The sequence below is a fragment of the Melitaea cinxia genome, chromosome 25 (assembly GCF_905220565.1).
Source record: "Melitaea cinxia chromosome 25, ilMelCinx1.1, whole genome shotgun sequence".
Taxonomy (NCBI): Eukaryota; Metazoa; Arthropoda; class Insecta; order Lepidoptera; family Nymphalidae; genus Melitaea; species Melitaea cinxia.
The window spans coordinates 3,854,807-3,881,991 of record NC_059418.1 but is presented as its reverse complement, the minus strand read 5'-3'; the positions used below and the strand labels follow the sequence as shown (position 1 = coordinate 3,881,991).

The 27,185-nt window shown below is 39.7% G+C and overlaps 1 protein-coding gene across 1 annotated transcript in view; it reads left to right on the top strand.

Moving 5' to 3' along the window:
* LOC123666245 (signal transducer and activator of transcription 5B-like) overlaps positions 1 to 27,185 on the top strand; it is a 44,678-nt gene that overhangs the window by 6,301 nt on the left and 11,192 nt on the right. The window contains exons 4-13 of the mRNA XM_045600421.1: positions 702 to 822; positions 4,670 to 4,790; positions 7,266 to 7,375; positions 7,929 to 8,035; positions 8,492 to 8,696; positions 18,522 to 18,604; positions 18,962 to 19,031; positions 20,261 to 20,415; positions 24,888 to 25,011; positions 26,664 to 26,792. Of these exons, the coding sequence (XP_045456377.1) occupies positions 702 to 822; positions 4,670 to 4,790; positions 7,266 to 7,375; positions 7,929 to 8,035; positions 8,492 to 8,696; positions 18,522 to 18,604; positions 18,962 to 19,031; positions 20,261 to 20,415; positions 24,888 to 25,011; positions 26,664 to 26,792 (1,225 nt within the window). The remainder of the gene's footprint in view (positions 1 to 701; positions 823 to 4,669; positions 4,791 to 7,265; positions 7,376 to 7,928; positions 8,036 to 8,491; positions 8,697 to 18,521; positions 18,605 to 18,961; positions 19,032 to 20,260; positions 20,416 to 24,887; positions 25,012 to 26,663; positions 26,793 to 27,185) is intronic.

The following is a 27,185-nucleotide window of genomic DNA, read 5'->3' as shown; positions in this document are numbered from 1 at the left end:
CCGTGTTTGTGTCTGGTGTATCTAGACACACATCGATTAAACTAGAAAACCTTTAAAGAAGTTTGCCAATATTTTGTTTGTAAGTTTTAATTCCAAATGTTTCAAAACTACCGTCAAATAAGCTTTTATATAATTTTAAAGCCTGGTTTCACCGATCGTGGACAAAGTTTATCCTGCACATAAGTTACGAATAAACTAACAGTAGCAGCACAGGCCATTAGAACCTGTTTCTGTAACTTTTAGATTTATAATTGCACATAAAAATATCTCATAAATGTAGTGGAATTCGATAGTAAAAACGAATTATGTGTATCATAAACTTATCTGATGGACACTGTTGTACGGGCCCTTATTTTTCCTCGGTTGTGGTTATCGCTATTTTACGGATGACGGTATCCGGAGATTTTAATTAATTATTCTGTTTCACCCTCGAATTCTACCATAATTATGAGGTATTTTTGTTCACATATATTAATCAACAACAAGTGTTCCAGTGTAGTGGTGCGATTATTCGCTTAAAAAACCGACGGCTTGCGGGTTTGATTCCCGTTCGGGATTAATATTTGTATTTTTTTTTACAAATATTTATTTCCGGCTTGGATGTCTGTCCTTGTGGATATCCCCACCGAAAACAGGCCTTTAGTGTCAAATCCACGATCAAGTTAGGTTTAATGTCACTTTAAGCGTATTCTTGTGTTCAGCCACGCTCCGCACGAGCTATACACCTACATGCGGCGTTGCTTGGCCCTCGAGACGGAGATCATCCAGAACGCGATGTGGACGTCGTATATACAGCCGGAGATGGAACGGAAATATAGCGAGGTTTGTATATCTATATTTATATACTTAGGTTTGTATACTTATGTTATAATCGAAAGTCTGGGAGGCCTTTTTATATACGACTAGGGTGGCAAAAGCTTAATTCCTATATGACGGTAAAAGGTTAGTATTTAATACAGCCTATGAAGACTAATCGATAGTTTCTTTATAAAGGTCAGCTATTTAGCTTATTTAATGTTTTTTTTTTAGTATTATTGGATACGATTGGTTTATGGTTATTGTACTGTTCTTTCCTAATAAAATTGTGATTCTAAAAGAAATGAAATAAAAATAAACTGCAATACAAGAAGCATTGAAAGCGCGTTGTCGACCCTACCTACCCTACCGACCCTTTCCTAGGTAGGTAAGAAAGGTAGCTAGCTAACTTACTCACAATAGGAACAAAACACTATTTGAGAGTATTATTTAGCTCTTAGAAGATGGATGAATGTCTGTTTGTTACCGTTTCACGCGAAGACTAATTTATTTATTTATTTATTTATTTATTTAGTTGCACCAACAAGATAAACACCAATACATCACAAAAAAGTAGCATTAATATAGAATGTTGATTGTTAAGTGTCACCTCAATTACAGGTGCAAACCACAATGCGAATAAGACAATTTTTACTTCAATTGAACATAACAAGTAAATACTAAGTAACTGAGTCAAATTGCAATTATTAGAACATATATAATAAAACACTTAATTAGAAAATATTGATTAATACTTAATTATTTTAACTAAATGAGAATAAAAATATAAAGAGACGGTATAAGCTAGATTGAATTAAAAATTAAAAATTATTTAAATGTGGATTTTTGACAATAGAAGTAGATAAATGCAAAACTATAAGGTCATCATATACATACATCAAGAATTCCAATTACAAACTATCGCTTACAATTCATAATATTTTAAGCCTATAAATTTTCTAAATGAATTCAGACTATTAGAGAATATATCAATTTCATGGCTTGAGTGGTTGACGGACACAGTGGTATTATGAATAGCATTGTATGCTTTCGTGACTCTGTTTAAAGGAGAAAAAAGCCCCAGATTGGATCTAGCACGTTTTTGAGCAAAAGGCCTGTATTTGTTGACTCTCGGTAGGCGCTTAGGTGTATTTATATCTAACAAAGATAGAAGCTGAGGAGCATCCATCTTAGCATTAACCAGCTTGTATAGAAATATTGCATCGAGAGACCTTCTACGACTAGAAAGGGAATTCAGGTGGAAGCGTTGCAGCCTATCCAAATAGCTTGTTGAATTCTTCAACATATTACAACTATATGACAAGTGCCATAGGAATCTTCTCTGAACGCTTTCCAAACGCTTGCTATACACCTCGTAATGCGGATTCCAAACAATGCTGCAGTACTCTAATGTACTGCGCACAAGAGCATTATAGATAGTGATTTTTGTTGATGGATGCCTGAACTCTCTACAGCTTCGCAAAACAAATCCCAGCATTTTGAAGCTTTTTTTAACGATGTAGTCGATGTGCATATTAAATCGCAATCTATTGTCAATTATGACGCCAAGGTCCCTAATATGCTCAACCTCCGATAGTGGTTCACCGTGGATGAAGTACGACCGTGGGGGCACTTTTTTCTGTCTTGTAAAACAAATTACACGACATTTATTAATGTTGAGGCTCATGCCGTTACGAGTGCACCACAACACAAGACTATCGAGATCACTCTGAAGAAGCTGGCTATCAGCAGTCGTAGTTATACGCCTGAAGAATTTCAAGTCATCAGCGAACATGTATACCTTGGAGTTCTGGAAGTACGTTCCAATGTCATTGATGAATATGTTGAAAAACAGGGGTCCCAAATGCGAGCCCTGAGGAACTCCAGAGCAGGCAACAAAAGGTTTAGAAGAGAAACCCGCAACCACAACCACCGACCTTCTATTGGTTAAATAAGATTGACACCAGTTAAGGAGCTTTCCTGCCATACCAAAAAGACTCAATTTGTGTAAAAGAATATCGTGATTGACTTTGTCGAAGGCCTTACTGAAGTCAGTGTAAATAGCATCTGCCGAGTATCCGTGATCAACTACCTCAATAAGGTCCTCGACAAACGATGTTAAGTTGGTAGACGTGGATCTAGCCTTTACAAATCCATGCTGTTCTGCAGTAATCGATTGTTTAAAGTGCCAAGATAAAATTGGGCACAATAACATTTCAAATACCTTTGCGAAGACTAATATAAGAGAAATGGGTCTATAGTTTACGACTTTACTGACATCGCCACTCTTTAGTAATGGTACTATGCGGGACTCTTTCCAGGCAGTTGGAAAGATGCCAGAGCTTAAAGATTTATTGAATATTATAGAAAGAGGCAAAGCCAGGACACTAGCGCATGTGACGACGAGGACCGGTGGTACGCCATCAGAACCGGCTCCCTTTCCAGAATCAAGTCTCTTTAAAACCTTCAAGACCTGCTCCCTGGTAACTGAGATCTGCGATATAAGGTTAGTGGAAACAGCTTCGTACGTCTGGGGTAGAATAGGCGAGAGGTTCACATTATAAACTGAGGAAAAGTGGTCAGCAAAAAGTGCGCAAATATCATGCCCGTTATTTACCACTCGCGTATCGGAAGCCATTTCCGCGGGAAAAACAGAAGCTCCTCCTCTTCTATGTTTGATGTATGACCAAATTAATTTAGGATTGGACTTAATGGATGATTCCAAGCGCTCTAAGTAGGTGGAGTAATTTTGGTCCAGAAGCTTAGCACAGCGATCCCTAAGAAGTCTAAAGGTGATATCATCTCTAGGGTTCCCATATTTGCGGAATTTCATTCTGTACTTATGTTTCTCTTTAAGTGATCTAACTAACGCAGCGGAAAACCAAATAGGATACTGATTGCCGATTCGAGGCCTAGACTTTGGTACATGCTTAGCTATTAGTGAGTTCAAATGATTGTAGAAAATTTTGACTATTTCGTCTATCGAGATTGAATTTCGTCTATCGAAACTAATGAAAAGATTGTAACGAAACTAATAGATTAACTTTTATCCTGATATTTCCACGGGATCGGAAATTACGTTAGTGAAACCACAAAGCACAGCGAGTATAAAAATAAATCTACTAACACACACTTACGGATATCTTAATTTTTTTAAATTGCAGAATGAAAAATGAAGAAAATTGTTGTTGTTGTGTGGAGATAAATATAAATAACCAGTATACCCAGTAAAAAGTTATTGCGGATTTTCGAGAGTTTGTAAAGTAAGAAAAGTAGTTGTTAGATCTCAAATAAATTTAAATGGGACCAATTGATACACACCACCTTTCGATTAAAACAAAATTTGTCGAATTCGGTCCACCCGGTCAAAAGTTCTGATGTAACATACATAAAAAAATACAGTCGAATTGAGAACCTCCTCCTTTTTTGGAAGTCGGTTAAAAAAAAGTGTAAATCAGTCAGCAGTTGTTTAGAACACAGGAGTCTAATTGCCAATCTTAGGAACAGAGGACTGTGTGTGTATGTCAAAGATATTTGTTTATTTATATCGATTTACAACCATTTCGGTGTCTTGGCGCTTGAAGTCGTCAAAAAGCCGGCGGTCGCGGACTCGATTTTCACTCGAGGCAGATTGTATTGGCTTAAATTTTTCTTTTCGGTCCCGTTACCTATATGTTCTTAGATATCTCCCCACTGTGCATCAAAGAGGACGTAAAGCTGTCGGTTGTTATCATAAATACCTGATAGCGATCGTTACTCGTAGCAGGGATTATATCCTCCAAACTGCAGTGGAGCAGAGTGGTGGACTAAGCTCCAATACTTCTCCTACATGAAGAAAGAGGCCTACGCCCAGCAATTACTTTTATTGTTTCAGTTTATAACAGGACTGCAGACGGTTCGGCAGAAAGTCAACATGGCCGCTGAGGAAATACGCGGCCTCCAGGCCAATATAGAGTCTTTCTCTCTGCAGTACCACGAGTGCCTTAAAAACAAAGGTTAGGCCATATTTATACAGTAATAAATTTTATTACAACTTATGTGACCATTAATAGACTTCAAAAAGGATGTTCTTTTCGTATTTTTATGTGTGTTTCCATAATATTTTACTGGATGTACCGATTTTGATGATTCTTTATTCCAAAAATTGTGGCTGTCGTGTGGTCCCCTCAATAAACCCCAGTAAAAATTGTTGTTGTTGTTGTAAAATGTGACAAGTTAAAACACATTTGAGAACCTAATCTTTTTTTATGTCTGTTAAAAGTGGTCGCATATTTATTATACCTATTTTTAGCACAGTTGTAGCCAAAAATTATATTTATATGTCAAAAAGATAGAGGTTCAAGAGGTGGCCTTGACGCTAAAGCAGCGATCTCTTTCGATAACCTTAGGTAGAAGATAGCTGTTAAAATACGGAGTATACGCAACATTCCCGAGTAGAAATTTTTTCGTCTTCCTGAGAAGGACCGGACCAGGCGTGCCTGATCAGGATTAGATAAGGCATGTAACGCAGATGATTGGTCTGGACCTGATCAGGATGAGATGAAATTTCCTGATCGGGTCCTTTTAAAAAACACGAATGTATATTCTTCAAAAAATTGTTTAATAAAAAAAAGAAGCAAATTGATATTATAAATATGTTACTCAACATAATTATTATGATATTTATTTCCGTTTATTTTTTCCAGTGTATATATATTTATGTTTTTAATTTAAATATTAATTATTTTTATTTATTTTTATGTTATTAATTAATTATTATTATTAATTAAATTTTATTTATTAACTTCTACTAAGTCACTATTAATTAACTATTTTCTATTACTTACGAGTGCTCCACAGTGTAGAAATGGACTCCCTGCTAGACTGTCCTGATAACTGTATATATACTAAGTGCGCTTAAAAACTTTAATAGCGCGATTTAGGCTCAGTTCGCGTAATTTCTTTCAGACTATCCTGATCCGGACAGGACCGGGTCCTGATCCAGTATGCCTTACTATACTTGATATATTTTACATCAGGCTATCCTGATCTGGACCGGACCGGGACCTGATCCAGTATGCCTTACCATACTTGATTATATTTTACATCAGGCTATCCTGATCTGGACCGGACCGGGTCCTGATCCAGTATGCCTTACCATACTAGATTATATTTTACATCAGGCTATCCTTGTCTGGACCAGACCTGGTCCTGATAGAGCTTGCCGGACCTGGCATGCCTTATTCTATCCTGATCCGGTCCAGATACATGATCTGGTTGAGCCTGACCTTTTTTCTAGTCGGGATCCCGACTCGGACCGGCCCCGGTCCGGTCCAGATCAGGATAGCCTGATGTAAAATATAATCAAGTATGGTAAGGCATACTGGATCAGGTCCCGGTCCGGTCCAGATCAGGATAGCCTGATGTAAAATATATCAAGTATAGTAAGGCATACTGGATCAGGACCCGGTCCTGTCCGGATCAGGATAGTCTGAAAGAAATTACGCGAACTGAGCCTAAATCGCGCTATTAAAGTTTTTAAGCGCACTTAGTATATATACAGTTATCAGGACAGTCTAGCAGGGAGTCCATTTCTACACTGTGGAGCACTCGTAAGTAATAGAAAATAGTTAATTAATAGTGACTTAGTAGAAGTTAATAAATAAAATTTAATTAATAATAATAATTAATTAATAACATAAAAATAAATAAAAATAATTAATATTTAAATTAAAAACATAAATATATATACACTGGAAAAAATAAACGGAAATAAATATCATAATAAATATGTTGAGTAACATATTTATAATATCAATTTGCTTCTTTTTTTTATTAAACAATTTTTTGAAGAATATACATTCGTGTTTTTTAAAAGGACCCGATCAGGAAATTTCATCTCATCCTGATCAGGTCCAGACCAATCATCTGCGTTACATGCCTTATCTAATCCTGATCAGGCACGCCTGGTCCGGTCCTTCTCAGGAAGACGAAAAAATTTCTACTCGGGATTACTCGCATATCATAAATAAATAATACAAAAACGCCTCCCACTTAACGAACTAAATAAGTTTTTACTCCTGTATTGGAAATCCAGAAACAACACATAAGCACAAACGCCCAGACCACCCCAAACAAATGTATGCCATGTGCGGGAATTGAACCCGCGATCGCTAGCGCAACAGCCACAATCCAGCGCTGTGACCGCTGCGCTAACGTTTCTTATAAAGTTATAAAATATTCGAAAAGTTTGTAGAACAGAGCTACCCAGAATTTTGTAAATGTGGAGCAACACAAATAAACGTAAAAACTCAGTAAGTCGTAAAACTACTTCTATGATGGCTTACGGAGTTTTTAGCCAAATCTACTTAAAATTTCCATATTAAGATCTAAAATGTCCATTATTAGTTTCGTTTCAGGGGGGGGGGGCAAATACCCCATCTTGCTCACTTTGGCTATGAACAGAGGTACATAGGTTCTGTCCCGTGCAGGTCACATTAACTACCTACAACAGTCGGGCCCATTGACGCCAGAGAATCAGGAACTAGCGGCTTATCTTAGAGTACAGATCGAAGAAATGGAAATGAAGCTTAATACGCTGGTGAGTATTTATTGATTAAAGCTTTCTCTCTCATTTCGGAGTTACAAACCAATAGTAGCGCCACCTATCGGGTTCAATTGAGATAGAAACTACCATATCTTCCAAGTCAGACAAAATTACAGATGCTTACAAAATTTGATAAAAATTGGTTCAGTAGTTTTGGAGTTATATTCTGATAGCAGCGCCACCTACCAGGTCCGATTGAGATAAAAACTACCCTATCTCCCAAGTTGGACGAAATTATAGATGAGAACAAAATTTGATAAAAATTGGTTCAGTAGTTTCGGAGTTACATAGCAATAGCAGCGCCACCTATCGGGTCCAATTGAGGTAAAAACTACCCTAGCTTCCAAGTTGGATCAAATTACAGATGCTTACAAAATTTGATAAAAATTGATTCAGTAGTTTCAGAGCTACATACAGATAGCAGCGCCACCTACCAGGTCCGATTGAGATAAAAACTACCCTATCTCTCTCTAATATTTAAAAAAAGAATTGGTAAAATTGGTAAAATTTATTTTTATATAAGTATAAGACAAGATAAATATTCCAGATCACGCAGATAAACCAGTCGCAGATGGAGCTGGTCGACCACATGAAGGTGAACATCAACAATCTTCGCCAGCTTCAGAGCCAAGTGTTAGATGAGGAGCTGATCAGGTTAGTTATGTTACTGTCTTTCTACTTAGTATGAGATCGGGCTTAAGAAATATATACCTTCATGTGTTTAGCGATAATGAACCAGTACACATGCAAGATGATACATTTGATATTGAACAATAACTGTCTTATTCAATTCCACGCAGACGAAGTGTGGGCACAGCTAGTTGGAAACTATATAACCATCCTGACGCGCTCTTTGGACGCTTAATTATTTTTTTTTTGTAATTATTATCAATTTTATTCGTGCAATTTTCTTAAATTTTCATTTGTTGATAACTTCTACAAAATTTAGATATTTTATAAAAAATTAAGGATATCAGTAAAATGGTCAGTAAAATGGTTCTTAAGTAATCGCGCAAGCGAAGGAAATAGTTTACGCGGAGCTTAAGCTTAAGTTAATTCAGCACAAATGAATAGTCAATAAATCATAAGTTGTTCACAATTTCTTCCTAGATGGAAGCGAGAACAGCAGTTGAGTGGCAACGGTGTGCCGATGCAATCTAATCTAAACATGATCCAAGAGTGGTGCGAGATGCTGGCTGATCTCATCTGGAGCACGCGCCAACAAGTGGTCCACGTGGCTTGCATCAACGACAAAACGCTGGCCGAGCTGAGGCAGCCTCACCTCGCTGACATGCTGGATGATATGAGCAAGCAGGTCAGTGCTCACTACCTCAGGTGTAGAGTATATCCAGCAAATTTTTTTTTAAATTTAAAATTAACGTCCACAGGCTAAAATGCCCATGCCTTCCCAACCCATTCCTTAGGGCCTCAGGTCTTTTGGAGTGGGTCGCACACCCTGGTAATACTGTGGTCGAAACGGGCGCCGCAAACTACCATCTACCCCGGACTGCTGTAGCTAAGTGTGACAGGCCATCTGCCGGGTATAGTAGGTGACCCGGTGGATCTCAACTACAAATGCCTACCTGCGGTAGAGCCTCGGCAGTTGATCGCTGTACGCGCGGATGACGGAGTCCTGGGAGGTTGAGTCGTGCCAGACCAGCCGACAACACGCCCCTTTGGTCCCGATTTCGTGCTAAACAGTAGCCCCCGAGTCTAACCAGCTTGGGGGAAACGGCTATACGTCCCGTCAGAGGGCCGTAGGTGAGGTGGAGGGGGAGAAGCGGAAGGCCATGCTGACGGAGTAAGGATGTGTGGAACAACTGGTAGATCCGAATCCGGTCTACCAGCCACACATAGCATGCGGCCCCCGGGCACGTGCGTCCGAGCTCCTGATGTCGCGCTGTACGCCAACTCTCTTCACCTATATCTGCTGGGTAGTCCTAGTGCTCATATAGCACTCCCAGTTGCGGGCTCGAAGGAGGGTGGGAAGCTCAGCAGATGAAGATTTTTCTTTACGAACTATGGATACTTCAGGATTCATAAAAAACACTGACAAACAGGCGGTTTCGGAGGGACATCCCGAAGAAACCCCCAACAAAACAACTGCTGCGAACGCGTCCGGTGTTCCAATCACAGGTTCTCCTGTGAAAGGGTCCCACGCTACAGATCGAGCAAAACAATGTAGGAAAGGGGGAAAAGGTAAGGAGACCAAGGGGCAACCCAAGGTTTCTAAACCCGCTCCACCGACATCCACAAAAAACCAACAATCGAGGACAGTGGTGGCCCCACGGGGCCCCCTTACCTCATCTACCTTGGGCCGCCCTGCGACGGTTGCGACGGCCTCTGCCACGGGAGGGAAGGTGGCAGCCAGGACACTGGAGGCCCCCCCAACAGTGACAGAGGCTGGAGCGACTGGTGCGGGGAGGGGGGCGGCCGTAGGTGCTCCACCGGCGTCCACGACTGGCGGAGCGAGAGCCGACGCTGAAGCAGATGTGGTGGCATCCAGTAACGTGGTTTTGCCCCCGTCGGCTGACGCGGAAGCAATCGCAGCCGCTGAGAAGGGGACGTCCGGGGGGGCGACTGCGGCCACCCAACCAGGACCGGACAAAGGAGGACCGTGGACGGTAGTCACCTCCAAAAAATCAAACAGGCCACAACAAACCAAGAAGGCCAACACAAACACTGCAAATTCTGACAAAAACGAGCCAGACAAACGCAGAAAGAGACCCAATGCTATAAACAGGCGAAAGAGGAAGCTAAGAGCTGAAAATGCTCTGGTACCAGCAGCAGAGGTTAACCCGGAAGCAACGCCAGATCCTAAACCGGGTACCTCAAAAACTACCAACAAAAGGCATCGTCCCGAGGATACGGTGACACCTAGCGGGGCCAACAAGAAGGCCCGCACTGGTGCGACACCGAAATCCTATGCAGCGGCGGCTAAGTTAGATCTGATTGCGGCCGTCACAGCAACAAACGCGGGACACCTAACCAGAGAACAAGCGGAAGAAATAGAAGAGATGCTCAATAACAAACTCTGGTCTCTAGTTCAGGCCAGAGCTAGCAACCCACCCACGTTCCAAGGCAAACCGACATATGATAACGGCTCTCTACAGCTGTGGTGCATGAACGTCGAGGCAATGGAGTGGGTGAGGAGTAATATCAACGGCCACACACTGACTTCCGGAGTCAGCTTAGAAGTCCGGAAAAAATCGGACTTACCAAGGAAAGTCAGGTGTGGAATCTTAATACCAGGTAAAACTGAGACTAGCAAGATTGGCGAAGCACTTCGCTACTTCAACCCCTGGGCTGAAGTAGATCGATGGTTGCTGCACGCAGCTCAAAAACAGGCTACAGGCACCTTTATAGTAGTCAGTATACCAGAAGACTTAATCCCTAGCATTCTAGAACGTGGACGGCAACTATGCTATATGCTAGGCGCCGTCTACATTAAGTTCGAAGAACGCAAGGGACGGCTTACTGACATACCACCAAAATCGAGAGAAACAACACCAACGGAGGAGAAACAGCCAGGGGAAACCCCGATGATGGTAGAGGAGTCTACCCAACAACCGGGCACCAGCGGTAAAGAGAATGACACTCCCGAAGGCACCCTCTCGGACACTGCGCACGTTCCGACGAACGCCGACATGGCGAGCGACGGTGATGAGGCGGATAGTGTCGGGGATTGGGCCCAAGGGATACAAGAACTCGACCTCGGGACAGGGGACGACTCTGATGACGGAGTCCCTTTTACCCAGTAGTCGAGCTCTTCAAATCAATCTCCACCACAGCCTTACCGCTACGGCACAGGTGCGTAGGTGGTTGGAGATAAACAATACAGCTGTAGCCCTCATCCAAGAACCCTGGCTATCGCGGTCAGGGTCCATACAAGGATTAGGCAACCTCAAAGGTAAGCTTATAACAAGTAACGAACCTAACCCAAGGGCAGCTATATTTGTCTCTAATAACATACCCGTGCAGACCCTAACAGAATTTTGTTCCAGAGATATCTGCACAATTAAAACAGCTAATGCCTCGAACACATCGCGGGGAGTAGTTCTCACGTCTGTCTATATGCCAGACGGAGAGGACCCCCCACCACAAGACCTAGTACGGCTGGTCAACTACTGCGAGTCAGAGAAATTAGACATCATCGTTGCAACAGACTCGAACTGTCATCACACAGTCTGGGGTAACGAAAAAACTAATAACAGAGGTAAGACACTTATTGAATACTTATCCACTACTAAACTATACATTATCAACACAGGTAACAAACCCACGTTCGTTACCAGGCGTGCTAGAACCATAATCGATCTCACACTGGCAAACGACGGCGGGTCGAAACTCATATCGAACTGGCACGTGTCTGACGAAGCGTCCTGCTCAGATCACAGGTGGATACGCTTCGATCTAGGACTAGTCCCAACACCCATACAACCCTATAGGAATGTGCGTAAGACTAACAAGGAAGAGTTTCGTGCAATGCTCGAAAAAGGGCTACAAGCACTTGACTGTCCTGAAAGAATAACAAACACTCAAAGTATAGAAGAACTAGTGGAGAAACTAACATCTTTGTTAACAAAATGCTATGAAGCAACATGCCCACTAATTCACCCTCCGGATAACCCAACCGACAAAAAATCATGGTGGGGCCCAGAGTTAAAACGCCTCAGAGCTAAGATTAGGAAAACACTCAATAGAGCTATGAACACATATAACAACCAGGATTGGGATCACTACAGAAACGTAAAGGCCTTGTACAAGAAGTGAATCAGATACTGGAGAACTCGAGCATGGCGAAAGTTCTGCGAAGCGATCGAGTCGTTTGTGCAGGCCAGTAGAATCCGCAAAATCCTTACTGGGGACCCACAACGAGAACTGGTGTCCCTAAAGAAAACAGATAATACCTACACCAAATCATCAGAAGAGTCACACCAAGTGCTAATCCAGACGCACTTCCCTGACTGCACTATGGTTACCACAACTAGCTGGCAAGATACAAACCTCACCACATCAGATAGCGCCTGGAAGTGCGCAAGTGAGGTAATACAACCAAAGAGAATAGCGTGGGCAATCAGGAGCTTCCAGCCATTTAAAACGCCGGGGCCAGATGGTGTTTACCCTGCGTTTCTCAAATGGGGAGGCACAAGATTAAATCACACACTTAACACAATCTTTCAAGCCTGCCTAGCTTTTGGCTACGTGCCGAAATTATGGAGGGAAGTAAAGGTTATCTTCATACCTAAACCCGGTAAAGCAGACTACTCAGACGCAAAGTCCTATAGGCCAATCAGTCTCACATCCTTCCTCCTAAAGACCTTGGAGAGACTATGCGATAGGTACCTGAGAGATAACGTACTACCAAAAGTACCCCTACACAAGAATCAACATGCCTATAGTGCAGGTAAATCTACAGAATCAGCCTTACATGCTGTAGTGGGCAAGATCGAAGAAGCACTCATAATCAAGGAATCCTGCCTAGGCACCTTTATTGACATCGAAGGGGCCTTTGATAAAACAAATTTCAACAGCATAGTTACAGCGTTAAACCGCCATAAAACAAACCCAACTATAATTACTTGGATCAGAAACATGCTGGCAAACAGGATCGTAAGAGTAGACAATGACAACAAACAAGGCGCTATCGTTGCTAAAGGATGTCCCCAAAGAGGGGTGTTATCGCCCTTGCTATGGAACCTTGTAGTAAACGATCTAATATCCTTGCTAAACGACAACAGATATTACACAATAGGCTATGCAGACGACCTGGTTATACTCGTGACGGGCAAGTTCACAAGTACACTTTGTGAACTAACTCAGACAGCCCTGCTATTAGTAGAAAGATGGTGCGAGGAGCATAACCTATCGATAAACCCGAACAAAACAGAATTAGTGATGTTCACGAACAAACGAGACTTGGGGAATTACACTCTACCTAAACTCTTTAACTCAACCCTGAATCTAACCTCAGAGGTAAAGTATTTAGGTGTAATACTAGATAATAAACTAAGCTGGTCCAAACACATGGAAAATAAATTAAACAAAGCCAGCATCATCTTCTGGCAATGCCGCAGGATGATAGGCAAGAGCTGGGGACTTACACCAAAACTGACCCTATGGCTCTATACTGCGGTCATTAGACCCATGATCAGCTATGGAGCTGTGGTGTGGTGGCGTAGAACACTCCTCACCACAACGCAATCCAAGCTACAAAGCTGGCAGAGGTTGGTGTGCATGGCAATCACGGGCGGCATGAGAACCACACCAACAACAGCAATGGAGGCCATGCTAAATATTCTGCCACTTCACCTATTTATCCAACAAGAAGCTGCAACCACTGCAGTAAGACTAAAAACTCACAAACTATTGTGTTCAACAGGCACACCACACATTAAGATTCTGGAAGACATAGCCAAAGACAATACAATACAATACAATACAAATACTCTTTATTGTACACTATCAGAGAAAAATTTTACACCGTAAAAGAAAATATAGACTAAAATATAGACAAAGACATTCCGTTCATGGAAGCACCAAATGACGGAATACAGATCAAATATATTTTTGATAAAAAATACAAAATACAGCTGGAAGAGGATTCACGTGTAGCCTCAATTGGGCGAGACCTGAGTATCTTCACGGATGGCTCAAAAACGAAAACAGGGTCAGGAAGCGGTATCTTCTCCGAAGACCTAAATATTAATATATCACTACCCATTGGTACCTATAGCACAGTGTTTCAAGCAGAGTGCTTGGGTATACTTGAGGCAGCCAGAACAATCGGGAGGAGGAACGTAAAGGATTCCCACATCCGTATACTATCGGACAGCATGTCAGTATTACAGGCATTGGATAGTAACTCGACCACGTCAGGTATAATCTATGAATGCCATAACACCCTGATGCAGGTAGGTGAAAATAATGACATCACACTGCAATGGATCAAAGGTCACAACAACACACGCGGTAACGACAAGGCAGATGAGCTAGCAAGAAGGGGGTCAAGTATGACGGCTATAGGGGCCGAACCGATTATACGGTTACCTTCTTGCTGGCTCAAAGGCCAAATTCGACAACGCATGAAACACAAACATATCACACTATAGTCCGAAATTGAGGACTGTAGGCAAGCCAAGTTGGCGCTGCCAGAAATTGATGCCAAATTGGCAAGAATTCTGATAAATCTGGACAGACGCCAACTGAGACTAATAACTGCGGCACTGACTGGACACGGTCCGTATAACAAACACCTATTTAATATGGGCATTACCGACAGTCCCCTGTGCAGAGCTTGCATGGGAACAGAAGAAACGGCTACGCATGTACTTCTTTACTGTCCAGGTGTAGCGGCTTACCGGGCACAACATCTTGGCACCCTGAAGACACTTCCGGAGATCTTCAAGAGGCTAAAAAAGCTTCTAAAGTTTCTGGAGGAGCTTGGGTGGCAAGAGTGAACCGAATCACTCCCACACACGCAAAATAGGCGCAAAGTCGTCGAGTTGCGGAAACCAGCCCGTGTTAACCATACCATACCATACCAATGCCCATGCCTTTTATTAAACATCATGCATTATAATTACCATGGGAGATTTATTACTCGAACTACAAATCAACAGTCCTGTGACTGCCTAGTAAAGCTAAGAGCCTAAGACGTGGTCCATGCTGAAGGTTTTTTTTGGATTATTTATTTATATATTATAGTTTGAATTATGGAGACGTACCCAACTTTGCAGAAGGTCACAGCTAAATACTACTTCCCATGTGCGTAAACATAACATTTCATTTAAAAAAAAAACCTAACAAGCAAGCATTAGAAAAATCATTTAAAAAACTCTCCAAGCCCCACCATGACAACAATTTCTGATGTACTGTAAACATCGTTACGCAATCAATCGGAGCCCTATTGGGTTTCGATAGATGGCGGTTTGAGCAACGTAACGAGGCCATTCGTTCAACAGATTTTACTCCTCATATTTTTTCATACCTGGTCATTATATGAAAATCGATTCTTAAGGAGTAAATTCCGAAAAATAACTTTTTACTGGATCTACCGATTTTGATAATTCTTTTTTTGTTGGAAAGGAGATATCCCTAGTTCCGTGATAATGAAACCAGGATCTGATGATGGGATCCCAGAGAAATCGAGGGAAACTCTTGAAAATCCGCAATAACTTTTTACTGGGTGTACCGATTTTGATAATTCTTTTTTTGTTGGAAAGAAAATATCCCTAGTTTAGTACCATGATAAGGAAACCAGGATCTGATGATGAGATCCTAGAGAAATCGAGGGAAACTCTTGAAAATCCGCAATAATTTTTTACTGGGTGTACCGATTTTAATAATTTTTAACCGACTTCCAAAAAAGTAGGAGGTTCTCAATTCGACTGTATTTTTTTTTTATGTATGTTACATCATAACTTTTGACTAGGTGGACTGATTTCGACAAAAATTTTTTTAATCGAAAGGTGGTGTGTGAAAATTGGTCCCATTTAAATTTATTTGAGATCTAACAACTACTTTTCGAGTTATATCTAATAATGCGTTTTTACTTGACGCTTATTTCGTCGACCTACGTTGTATTATACCGCATAACTTTCTACTGGATGTACCGATTTTGATAATTCTTTTTTTGTTGGAAAGGGGATATCCTTAGTTTGGTACCATGATAAGGAAACTAGGATCCGATGATGGGATCCCAGAGAAATCGAGGAAAACTCTTGAAAATCCGCAATAACTTTTTACTGGGTGTACCGATTTTAATAATTTTTAATTTAATCGAAAGCTGATGTTTGTCATGTGGTCACATATAAATTTTATTGAGATCTGATAACTACTTTTTAACCGACTTCCAAAAAAGGAGGAGGTTCTCAATTCGACTGTATTTTTTTTTTTTTTCTTTTATGTATGTTACATCAGAACTTTTGACTAGGTGGAGCGATTTCGACAAATTTTCTTTTAATCGAAAGGTGGTGTGTGCCAATTGGTCCCATTTAAATTTATTTGAGATCTAACAACTACTTTTCGAGCTATATCTAATAATGCGGTTTTACTTGACGCTTTTTTCGTCGACCTACGTTGTATTATACCGCATAACTTTCTACTGGATGTACCGAAATACAGTCGAATTGAGAACCTCCTCCTTTTTTGGAAGTCGGTTAAAAATTGTCTGGTCCGATAAATCTCAAGAATCCTTTGATACTATAAAAAGAATACTTTGCTCAAAATCTATTCTAGCCATCTTTGATCCAGATTTGCTAATACATATTATTATATATACGGATGCTGGAATACAAAGTGTAGGTGCGATTTTAAAACAAATTCATTATTATTATTATTAAAACAAATTCATCCCAACGGTGATAAAAAACCTTATGCATTTTTTTTTCAAAAAATTAAATGACTCGCAAAAAAAGAAATAATTGTGTTTGCTCGCAAACGAAAAAAAAAAAAAAAAAAAAAAACCCGCGTCTCCGACACGGTCAGTCGGAGACGGTTCGAATCCCGCTGGAGCGGTCAATTTTTGATATGATATTCAAAAATGTTTAGAATTCCTAATGTGTGGGTACACAAAAATAAAATCGTAGATACATATTAAAAATAATTGTGTTTTGCTCGCAAACGAAAAAAAAACGACTTCAATTACATCGACGAGTAACAACGTAGATCTACGAAAAAATAGTCAAGTAACTACGCGTTATCAAAGATTACTCAATAATTGTGTTTACAGACAAACGAAAAAAAACCGACTTCAATTACATCAACAAGTAATACAACGTAGATTGACGAAAAAATAGTCAAGTAACTACGCGTTATCAAAGATTACTCAAAAAGTAATTATCAGATCTCGATTAAATTTAAATGTGACCACACGATAAACATCGGCCTTTGATTAAATTAAAAATCATCAAAATCGGTACACTCAGTAAAAAGTTATGCGGATTTTCGAGGGTTTCCCTCGATTTCTTTGGGATCCCATCATCAAATCCGGGCATTTTTATCATGGTACCACACTTAGGACCAACCTTCCTTTCCAACAAAAAAAAAAGAATTGTCAAAATCGGTCTATAAGCGACGATATATATATATATATATATATATATATATATATATATATATATATATATATATATATATATATATATATAAGAAAGAAAGAAGAAAGAAAGAAAGACATTTATTTGAGACACATACACTGCTTACAGACATACAACAAACACAATGAGAGCACAAATACATTAAAAAAGTAAAAAGAAAAAAAAAAAAGTCAAAATTAAGTAAAATGTAACTAAAAATTTAAATATTTGATTTAAAATAAGAAAAGTAAAATTTTATCAAATAAAAAAAGAATTAAAATAAAAAATAAAGCGAAAAGAGTAATAATAAAAAAAAAAGCAACAAATTCATCTACCAAAGTTATTTACACCAAGTTTATATATATATACTAGCTTCTGCGCGCGACTTCGTCCGCGTGGAACAGAGGCGCGCGCAATACTTGATCATTATTTTGCTGCGATGTTATTTTAAAACTGCGATATCTCCTGAGATACTCATTGAAATCGAATTATGTAAAAGGCTTTTTGTTTTAAATTAAATACTTGAATAAGGTATTTATTTAGATAAGGATTAATATCATGTTAATAAAAACATCTTCGCAAATAATGCATTATTTTAGAACGAACTTGGTTAGCATAAAAAAGGCTATAGTGAGCCAACCTTAAAAGATAGATAGCAACCTTAAAAGATATATACTGTCGCGGACTTTTTTTCAGACTTTTTAAAGAGGATCAATTCTGGCATACATGATTTTTGCGAAACTTAACTGTTTTCACAGCGCACGCAGCGGAAGCTCCCAAAAGGAAAATAGAACCCCCGATTTTGAAACATTCTTCATTGGTGCTCCGCTCCTATTGGCCTAAGGCGTGATGATATATAGCCTATAACCTTACTCGATAAATAGGCTATCTAACACGAAAATATTTTTTTTAAATCGGACCAGTAGTTTCTGAGATTAGCGCGTTCAAACAAACAAACAAACTCTTCAGTTTTATAATATTATAGTATAGATTAATGGTTAATCCCGCAGATGCTTGTGGAGAGGCACAGGGCAAACTCCTGACCTAATTCCTTGTTCCAGGTAACAAGCTTGTTGTCGACGCTGGTGACATCTACGTTCGTAATTGAGAAGCAGCCTCCGCAAGTTATGAAAACTAATATTCGGTGAGCAAACATTTAATTGTACTTTTGTACGCATGCTTGACTTAATGAGTGAGCTGGTGAATGCGATGATGATGATGCGAACTACATTTACTTTCTCCCTTTATCTCATATATACATACATATATATATATATATATATATATATATATATATATATATATATATATATATATATATATATATATATATATATATATATATATATATATATATATATATATATATATATAGATGGAGCTAAGCAAGTTTTACTTTAGTCGTGTGGTCTAAAAGAAACCCACAACCGCCATATTTAAATACCTTACCGTGAACGCTATTTATTTATTGAATGCAAGTACCGTCCTGTACACGTTACAGGTTCACGGCTACGGTTCGTCTTCTGGTGGGTGGGCAACTCAACGTGCATATGACTCCGCCCAAAGTGACGGTAGGTTAATGCCCAGTTTCTCTATTCAGAAGAAGATTTGTTTTGCTAACGAAGGGTTTTGACCATATGACAAGCAACGCCTTTCGGTTAAAAAAATGATCATCAGAATCGGTCCTCCCAGTAAAAACTTATGGTATACATACACATAAAAAATATAGTCTAATTCAGAATTTTATCTTTTTTGAAGTCGGTTAAAAATAGAATTATTTAAGTAGGCTTCAAAAGCATTTTAGAAATGTCATTTTAGAAAATAACATTATATTGGTTTTAGTTAAGTACTTATTGTAGTAAAAGAGAAGCGACCACCGATTCGTTTGATTTGTGAATGTACATAGATTGTGGAGAGAAGAACCGGAAAGAACCTACGCAGTTACTCTTTATAAAAATGTACTTATTTATGAAATTATTAAATCCTACAGTAAATACAGCGCCGCTAAATCCACTCATCTTTATCTATACTAAATTATAATGAGGAAAGATTTTATTGTTTGTTTGTTTGCATTGCTGCTGTGTGGCTACGGCACTAAAGAATTTAGCCACCCCCTCTCTTCCCGTGGGTGTCGTAAGAGGCGACTAAGGGATAACAAGGTTCTACAACCACCTTGGAACTTAAGAAGCCGACCGATGGCGGGATAACCATCCAACTGCTGGCTTTGAAATACACAGGCCGAAGACGGGCAGCAGCGTCTTCGGTGCGACAAAGCCAGTACTGCGGTCACCAACCCGCCTGCCCAGCGTGGTGACTATGGGCAAAACACATGAGTTCACGTTATTTTTGGCGTAAACTTGTGGAGGCCTATGTCCAGCAGTGGACTGTATAGGCTGTAATGATGATAATGATTGTTTGCATTGAATAGACATCGAAACTACTGAACTGATTTGAAAAATTCTTTTACTGTTGGGAAGGTACACTATCCCCGAGTGACAAAGGCTTTAAAACAAATTGGGCAAAAAAAATTGGAAGTTTTTGTTAAATACCCGTGCGAAGCCGGGGTGGGATGCTAGTCATTAATATATTCTTGAACCGAAAAATTTGCTTTGTCAATTAAACTATTTGTAACAAGAAAACGATTCGTTTTTGTCCGTTCCGTTTGTTCAGTCCGTTGACTGTTAATGTCCGATTCCTATTGAAAGTCGTTATTATAGTTAATGTGTTCTATTTTTTTAAATTAGATTACTATTACATACGTGATCGTTAAGCGCTCAACGTCGGTGCGCTGCGCCCGCAGGTGGCGATCATCTCGGAGCAGCAGGCGCAGCAGCTGCTGAAGAGCGACTCGGTGAGTGGGCCCAGCAAGGCGCCGGCGGAGTGCGGCGACATCCTCAACAACAGCGACTGCATGGAGTATCAGCCCACCAGCCGCCAGCTCAGTGTCAGCTTCCGGTAACCACCACCCCCACCACCTCCACTTCCACCCACGCGAGCATACGTGAACACTGATTATACCTGCATTGCTGATGTCTTGTTTCAATTTTGAAGTGAAAACTTCTTTGGCCGTGTTAGACACTTTTTGATAGGTGATAAAATAATTTTTAACAAAAAAAAAAACCGACTTCAAACAGGAAACTAAAAAGTGAAAAATAAATTTACTTAGTACAAAGTAATTCGTATTTTGATTTAGTTAATCAGAAATGATTAAATAAATATTTTATAATATTGAAGTCGGTGCCAAGTAAAACAATAACTACTCTAGTATCTACTCATAAGTTGTATTCAGTTTTCTTTCATAATTTGTTTCATTGACTATTAGGTTGAATACTGTTATTATTCTGTTATTGTTTTGACATATCTAATAATATTTTTTGTACTTGTTTGTTTTGTGTGTGTTGTTTGTATTTGTTATTGTAGCCAGGTTGTATTTTTATTGTATTTACTTGGCACCAACTTCAAAATTATAAAATATTTATTTAATCATTTCTGATTAACTAAATCAAAATACGAATTACTTTGTACTAAGTAAATTTATTTTTCACTTTTTAGTCTCCTGTTTGAAGTCGGTTTTTTTTTTTGTTAAAAATTATTTTATTTTACAATTTTTAGTGATGGGTAGACCTAACAAGGTTGCTTTTTCTCTTGTGTCGGGGGACCGGAAACATACACAATACACAAGCACAAACACCCAGACAATGACAAACATCTATATGGCCAATACAAATATCTGTCGTGCGCGGAGATTGAACCCACTAACGCCAGCGCAACAGCCGGTGCTGTGACCGCTGCGCTAACGCGTCGACATACTATGAGTAAAGTTCGCTATCAGGTGTACGTAATAATAACCGGGACTGACAGCCTAGCGTGTTCTCTGAGGCTAGGTTGGGAGAACCACAAGGATTAACAACTAGACCGAAAATAAATATTTGTATAAACATAAATATCCACTCCGAGCGGGAATAGAACCCGCGACCGTCGGTGTTTAGGCGCCGCCGACACGGCACATGCACCATTATATCAAAGCGGTCGTCAAACAGCAAAAGGTAACTGCTGTAAATTGTTGAGAAATTCCCTCGAGTGTTTACGGGCTCCATCATCAAACCTGGTCCTGCGACACAGATGATCACACAGCAGGTAATTGCTATAAGTCGTTGAAGAGTTCCCTCGACTATCTTTCGTCTCCATCGTCAGACTGAAATGGCACTTATAACTCATACATATGCAAAGTTCTCATCAATACAAGCGAATTAAGTTCAAACAGCAGGTAATTGCTATAAATCGTTAAAGAGTTCCCTCAACCTTCTTTTGTCTCCATCATCAGACTGTAATGGCACTTATAACTCATACAAGTGCAAAGTTCTCATCAATATAAACGAATTAAGTTCAAAAACCAGGTAATTGCTATAAATTGTTGAGGAGTTCCCTCTACTATCTTTCTTCTCCATCATCAGATCGACTCCAGACCTTTATTAAATAGTAGTGCTTTATAGTACTTAATGAAAACATGATTAAATTTACTAGTCACCCTTACGATTTTTGAAAGTTTCCCTCGATTTCTCTGGGATCCCATCATCAGATCCTGGTTTCCTTATCATGGTACCAAACTATGGATATCTCCTTTCCAACAAAAAAAGAATTATCAAAATCGGTTCATAAACGAAGAAGTTATCCCCGAACATACATAAAAAAAAAATATATATATACGGTCGAATTGAGTAACCTCCTCCTTTTTTTGAAGTCGGTTAAAAATGTTATGGGTTTGCATCACCGACTGGCGTACGGCGCAGCGGCCGTGTTCTGTGCGTGTGCGCTTTATGGATGGGTCAAATCTCATCCCGTCACCAACATGTTTATAGCAGTATATCTGTAACTATACCGCTGACGTATTGTGCAACATTAGTATTTGATTTGCTGTCTGTTTACGGCAGTAAAGAATTATAGCCACCACCTTTCTTACCATGGATGTCGTAAGAGGCGTGTTTCATATTGCTATGTATATCTTATAATGGTTACAGATTGGTACCCCAGAGATGGCAAGAGAAGTAAAGGACTCTAACAGACAAGATGGGAAGATGACCTAAAACACACAGCACACATAGTGAAAAGTGTTAGAGGAGGCCTATGCCAAGAGGCACACTGAACTTCGGGACATTTTATAAAAAAATAAAACAAGAACACGAAATGATATGTATTTAAGTTCAGACTGAAAGGGCTATATGATGGATGAATATACATATATATTTCTTTATAGAAGAGGGGGCAAACGGACAGCTGAATCACCTGGTGTAAGTGAAAACAACATCCACAGAGACCCGCTACATCAGAGGATTAGCAGCTGCGTCTTCGGCCTTTCAAATAGGAATATGCTCTTTTTTTGAAGGTCCCTACGTCGTATTGGGTCAGAAATACCGTCGATGGCAGCTAGTTCCATAGAGTGGTCGTGCGTGGCAGGAAATGGCGCAAAAATCGAGCTGTCGTAGACCTCCGGACATCGAGGTGATGTGGGTGAAATTTGGAATTTTGACGCGATGTCCGGTGGTGGAACTCTGCTGTAGGTATTAAACCTACCTAGCCTCTACGCAGCGCCAAAGAATCAAGCCAATCGGAGAGAACCTTGTCGCCGACGATTCGAATCGCCCGGTGTTGAACGCGGTCAAATGGAAGGAGCTGATATTGGGGCGCCCCAGCCCACAGGTGACAGCAGTATTCCACGTGGGGCCGACTTGCGCCCATTGCGAGACTTTGGCTAAAAGAGACTCGATTTCAGACACAAGTTTGTTCCAACACTCATCGACTTGTTACCGAGAAATATTAGGTGTGTATAAGGCGTTCCCGGTGCTGTCGTCCGCATAAAGCCTAGCGTCGACTACAGAAGAAACGCGTCGAATCGAAGCGAGTCGCATTTATTCCTGTGCGACTAGCTCTGACAAATCGAATTGAATTGTTCATTTATCGCCAATTTTTCTTTAAATTAAGTCGTTTTTGCGTAATGGACAGCTCGGATTAAGGGATGTTTTTATTTCAAATACTTTTTGATGAAGAAGAGGAAAATACAAGAAACAGGAAATGGCGTGCTTCAAAATACTGGGTAAATGACATTTATACGAAAAGAAACAACTATGGCGAATTTCATCATATCGCGCGGTCAATTCGATTCGGCGCGCCATGGCTCATCGCTAATGGACGCAGTTTCATAGAAAATGTATAAGAGGCGACTTTCTGCGATTCGATTCGACTCTACTCGGCGAGCCTAGTGGACGCGAGCCTTAACAATGAACACCACTAATTTGCAACAGGTCATTCATATGCAGAAGGAACAAAGTAGGTGATAGTACACACTCTTGGGGAACGCCAACATAACCAGACTTGAGGTTCGAGCATGTCAATAACGACCTTGATGTTCCTGCCTGACAAAGAACTGGTGTTCCATTTACAATTTAATTTCTCGGGAAGTCCATAGCATAGTAGCTTTGTTAGAAGTGCCCTATGCCACACTCGATCATAAGCCTTTTCTATGTCCAAACTAACCGCCAGTGCTTCTCCCTTGCTCTCAACTGCCTTCGCCCATCGCTGAGTTGAGAATATTAGAACATCACCAGCCAAGCGACTCCGTTGAAAGCCATATTGGCGATCGTTAACCAGCTGATGTTCGTCTAAATACTAATAATAGTTTAAAAAACTAAAAGACCACGCTTTTATAGCTAATCGCTCTAAAAATTAGAAAATAATTTTTAATTCCAAAGAGATCGAACAATCAATCATAATTAATTACTTCAAAATAAAATTTCGATTAGCTATAGAAGCGTGGTTTTTTAGTTTTTTTTAACTATAATTTATTTTTTAATTCGATTTTTCAATTAATTATTTGCGGAAATGTGATAGTATTGAAATGCCTTACGAACTATTTCGTAATCTAGTCATTTCGTACAAAGCAATCAAGTTCTTCAATCTGAATAGAACAACTATTCCGCGCGAAGCGAAGCTACGAACTTACGCCACGCGAAGCGAGCGGAAAACAGCTAGTAAGAAATAAAAAAGGTAAAAAATGCAAACCTTGAAAAAATATCTGCTTCCGTTGTGCTGTGCCGAGTGCCCGAGCGAAAGAGTAAGTCTAAACTGCAGGCATACGCAGATCGCGCGTTAGCTTTATATCTCTTACTTCCTTACAGAGGATCCACGAAAGAATTTATTAATCCTGGCGGTTCTAATAAGGATATTGGGAAACTGTTTGCATTGTTATTGGTCTTTGATACGTGCGCAAAGTTTCAAATTAATCAAACTTCTGGAAATCGATGAAAATTATCGTCAAAGATTCCATTACATACATACATAGGTACATACAACCCAAGCTAATAAAAGCGTGGTACAAACGAGTTTATTTAGCTGTTTACTAATAATAGTAATGATTATTAATTTGTCAACAGAAATATGCAAGTGAGAAAAATAAAACGCGCTCAGAAAAAGGTCACTGAGAGTGTCACGGACGAGAAATTTACCTTGCTCTTCCGATCTGAGTTTAGTGTTGGTGGAGGAGAGTTGGTTTTCCAGGTGAGTCAGAAGAAAGAAAGATAGAAAGATAGAAAAGAAAATGGCAAACTATGGCATAGCAGAATATATCCTGCTTAAAATCTTGAGCAGCCCGACTGGGGAAGAAACTCCACCTCACAGAAGATCACAGCTAAATAGCACTGCTCTTAACTAGTGTTGTGTTCCTGTAAATAGATAGCTCTTGGACAGGGTCGGGGTAGAGTCGGCAACGGGCTTGAGATGCTTCTGATGTTGCAGGCGTCTATAGGCTACGGATAATCGCTCACCATCAGGTGAACCGTACACTTGTCTGCCGACCTAGTTGTATAAACCGGATTTAGAGTTTTGGAGCCCCCCCCCCTTCCAGCTATTTTCCAAAAAAAATGTACAATTTTTTTTCACGAAAGTTTTTAAACATATATTTTAATTCACATTTAAGAACAATATAATCATGTTTGTACAAAGTACAAGTACCACAGGTGAAGGTAAAACACCAAAAAAAAAAATGTCAGAAATAATTGTGTTTGCTCGCAAACGAAAAAAAACCGACTTCAATTACATCGACGAGTAATACAACGTAGATCAACGAAAAAATACTCAAGTAACTGCGCGTTATCAAAGATTACTCAAAAAGTAGTTATCAGATCTCAATGAAATTTATATGTGACCACATGACAAACATCAGCTTTTGATTAAATTACAAATTATTAAAATCGGTACACCCAGTAAAAAGTTATTGCGGATTTTCAAGAAGTTCCCTTGATTTCTCTAGGATCCCATTATCAGATCCTGGTTTCCTTATCATGGTACTAAACTAAGGATATCTGCTTTCCAACAAAAAAAGAATTATCAAAATCGGTACACCCAGTAAAAAGTTATTGCGGATTTTCAATAATTTCCATCAATTTCTCTGGGATCCCATCATCAGATCCTGGTTTCCTTATCATGATACCAAATTAGGGATATCTCCTTTCCAACAAAAAAAGAATTATCAAAATCGGTACATCTAGTAGAAAGTTATGCGGTATAATACAACGTAGGTCGACGAAAAAAGCGTCAAGTAAAAACGCATTATTAGATATAGCTCGAAAAGTAGTTGTTAGATCTCAAATAAATTTAAATGGGACCAATTGGCACACATCACTTTTCGATTAAAATAAAATTTGTCGAAATCGGTCCACACGGTCAAAAGTTCTGATGTAAGATACATAAAAAAAAATACACTCGAATTGAGAACCTCCTCCTTTTTTGGAAGTCGGTTAAAAAAATACAGTCGATTTGAGAACCTCCTCCTTTTTGGAAGTCGGTTAAACATAAACGAATTGATATGCATATCGATTTTGATGATTCTTACTTTAATCGAAAGCGAATGCTTGTCATGTAGCCTTTTTTAAATTTGACCGAGATCTGATTATTGCTTGCTATGCTAAAAAAAATACAGTCGAATTGAGAACCTCCTCCTTTTTTGGAAGTCGGTTAAAAAGTTGTTTACTATATAGATAGATAGTATCTATTGTGGGAGGCGCTCTTATTTTTGGAGTTCTCTGGGCTATAGCCCTGGATGCCCTCGCCTAAATCTGCACCTGCGTGTGTGTTGAAGATATGTAGATAGATAAAAGCAGCGTTTGTACTTATGCTAAAGACAGGTAGCTAAGGACAGTGTTGGTTTCCAGGTGTGGACCCTATCGCTGCCCGTGGTAGTGATCGTTCACGGCAATCAGGAGCCGCACGGCTGGGCCACCATCACGTGGGATAACGCGTTCAGCTCTTCAGGCAGGCTCCCCTTCGCAGTGCCCGATAAGGTGACGACTATATAAATATTAAAAAAAAATAAGGTTCCTCCTGTAACATACCATTGCTGGGCATAGGCTTCTTTCCCGTTTGTAGAAGAAGGATCGGATTATATTCCACCACGCTACTTCACTCCGTGTTGGCGGATATCACCAACCGGGACTGACAGCTTAACCTGCTCGCCGAGGCACGGTGGGGAGACCCACGTTGTGAAATTTTGTGATTTATTTCCGATATATCCCCCCCTTCTTTCGAGTCTCACGTGATTAACGGACGACCCCTTGTGAAAAAAATCAGTATTTTCATTGTAATTTTTAATCTTTTAACCGTCGATAGATTGATACTTTAACAGTATCATAAAAATGTGAGAAAAATTATTTTACACAAGTTTGCACATAGCTATG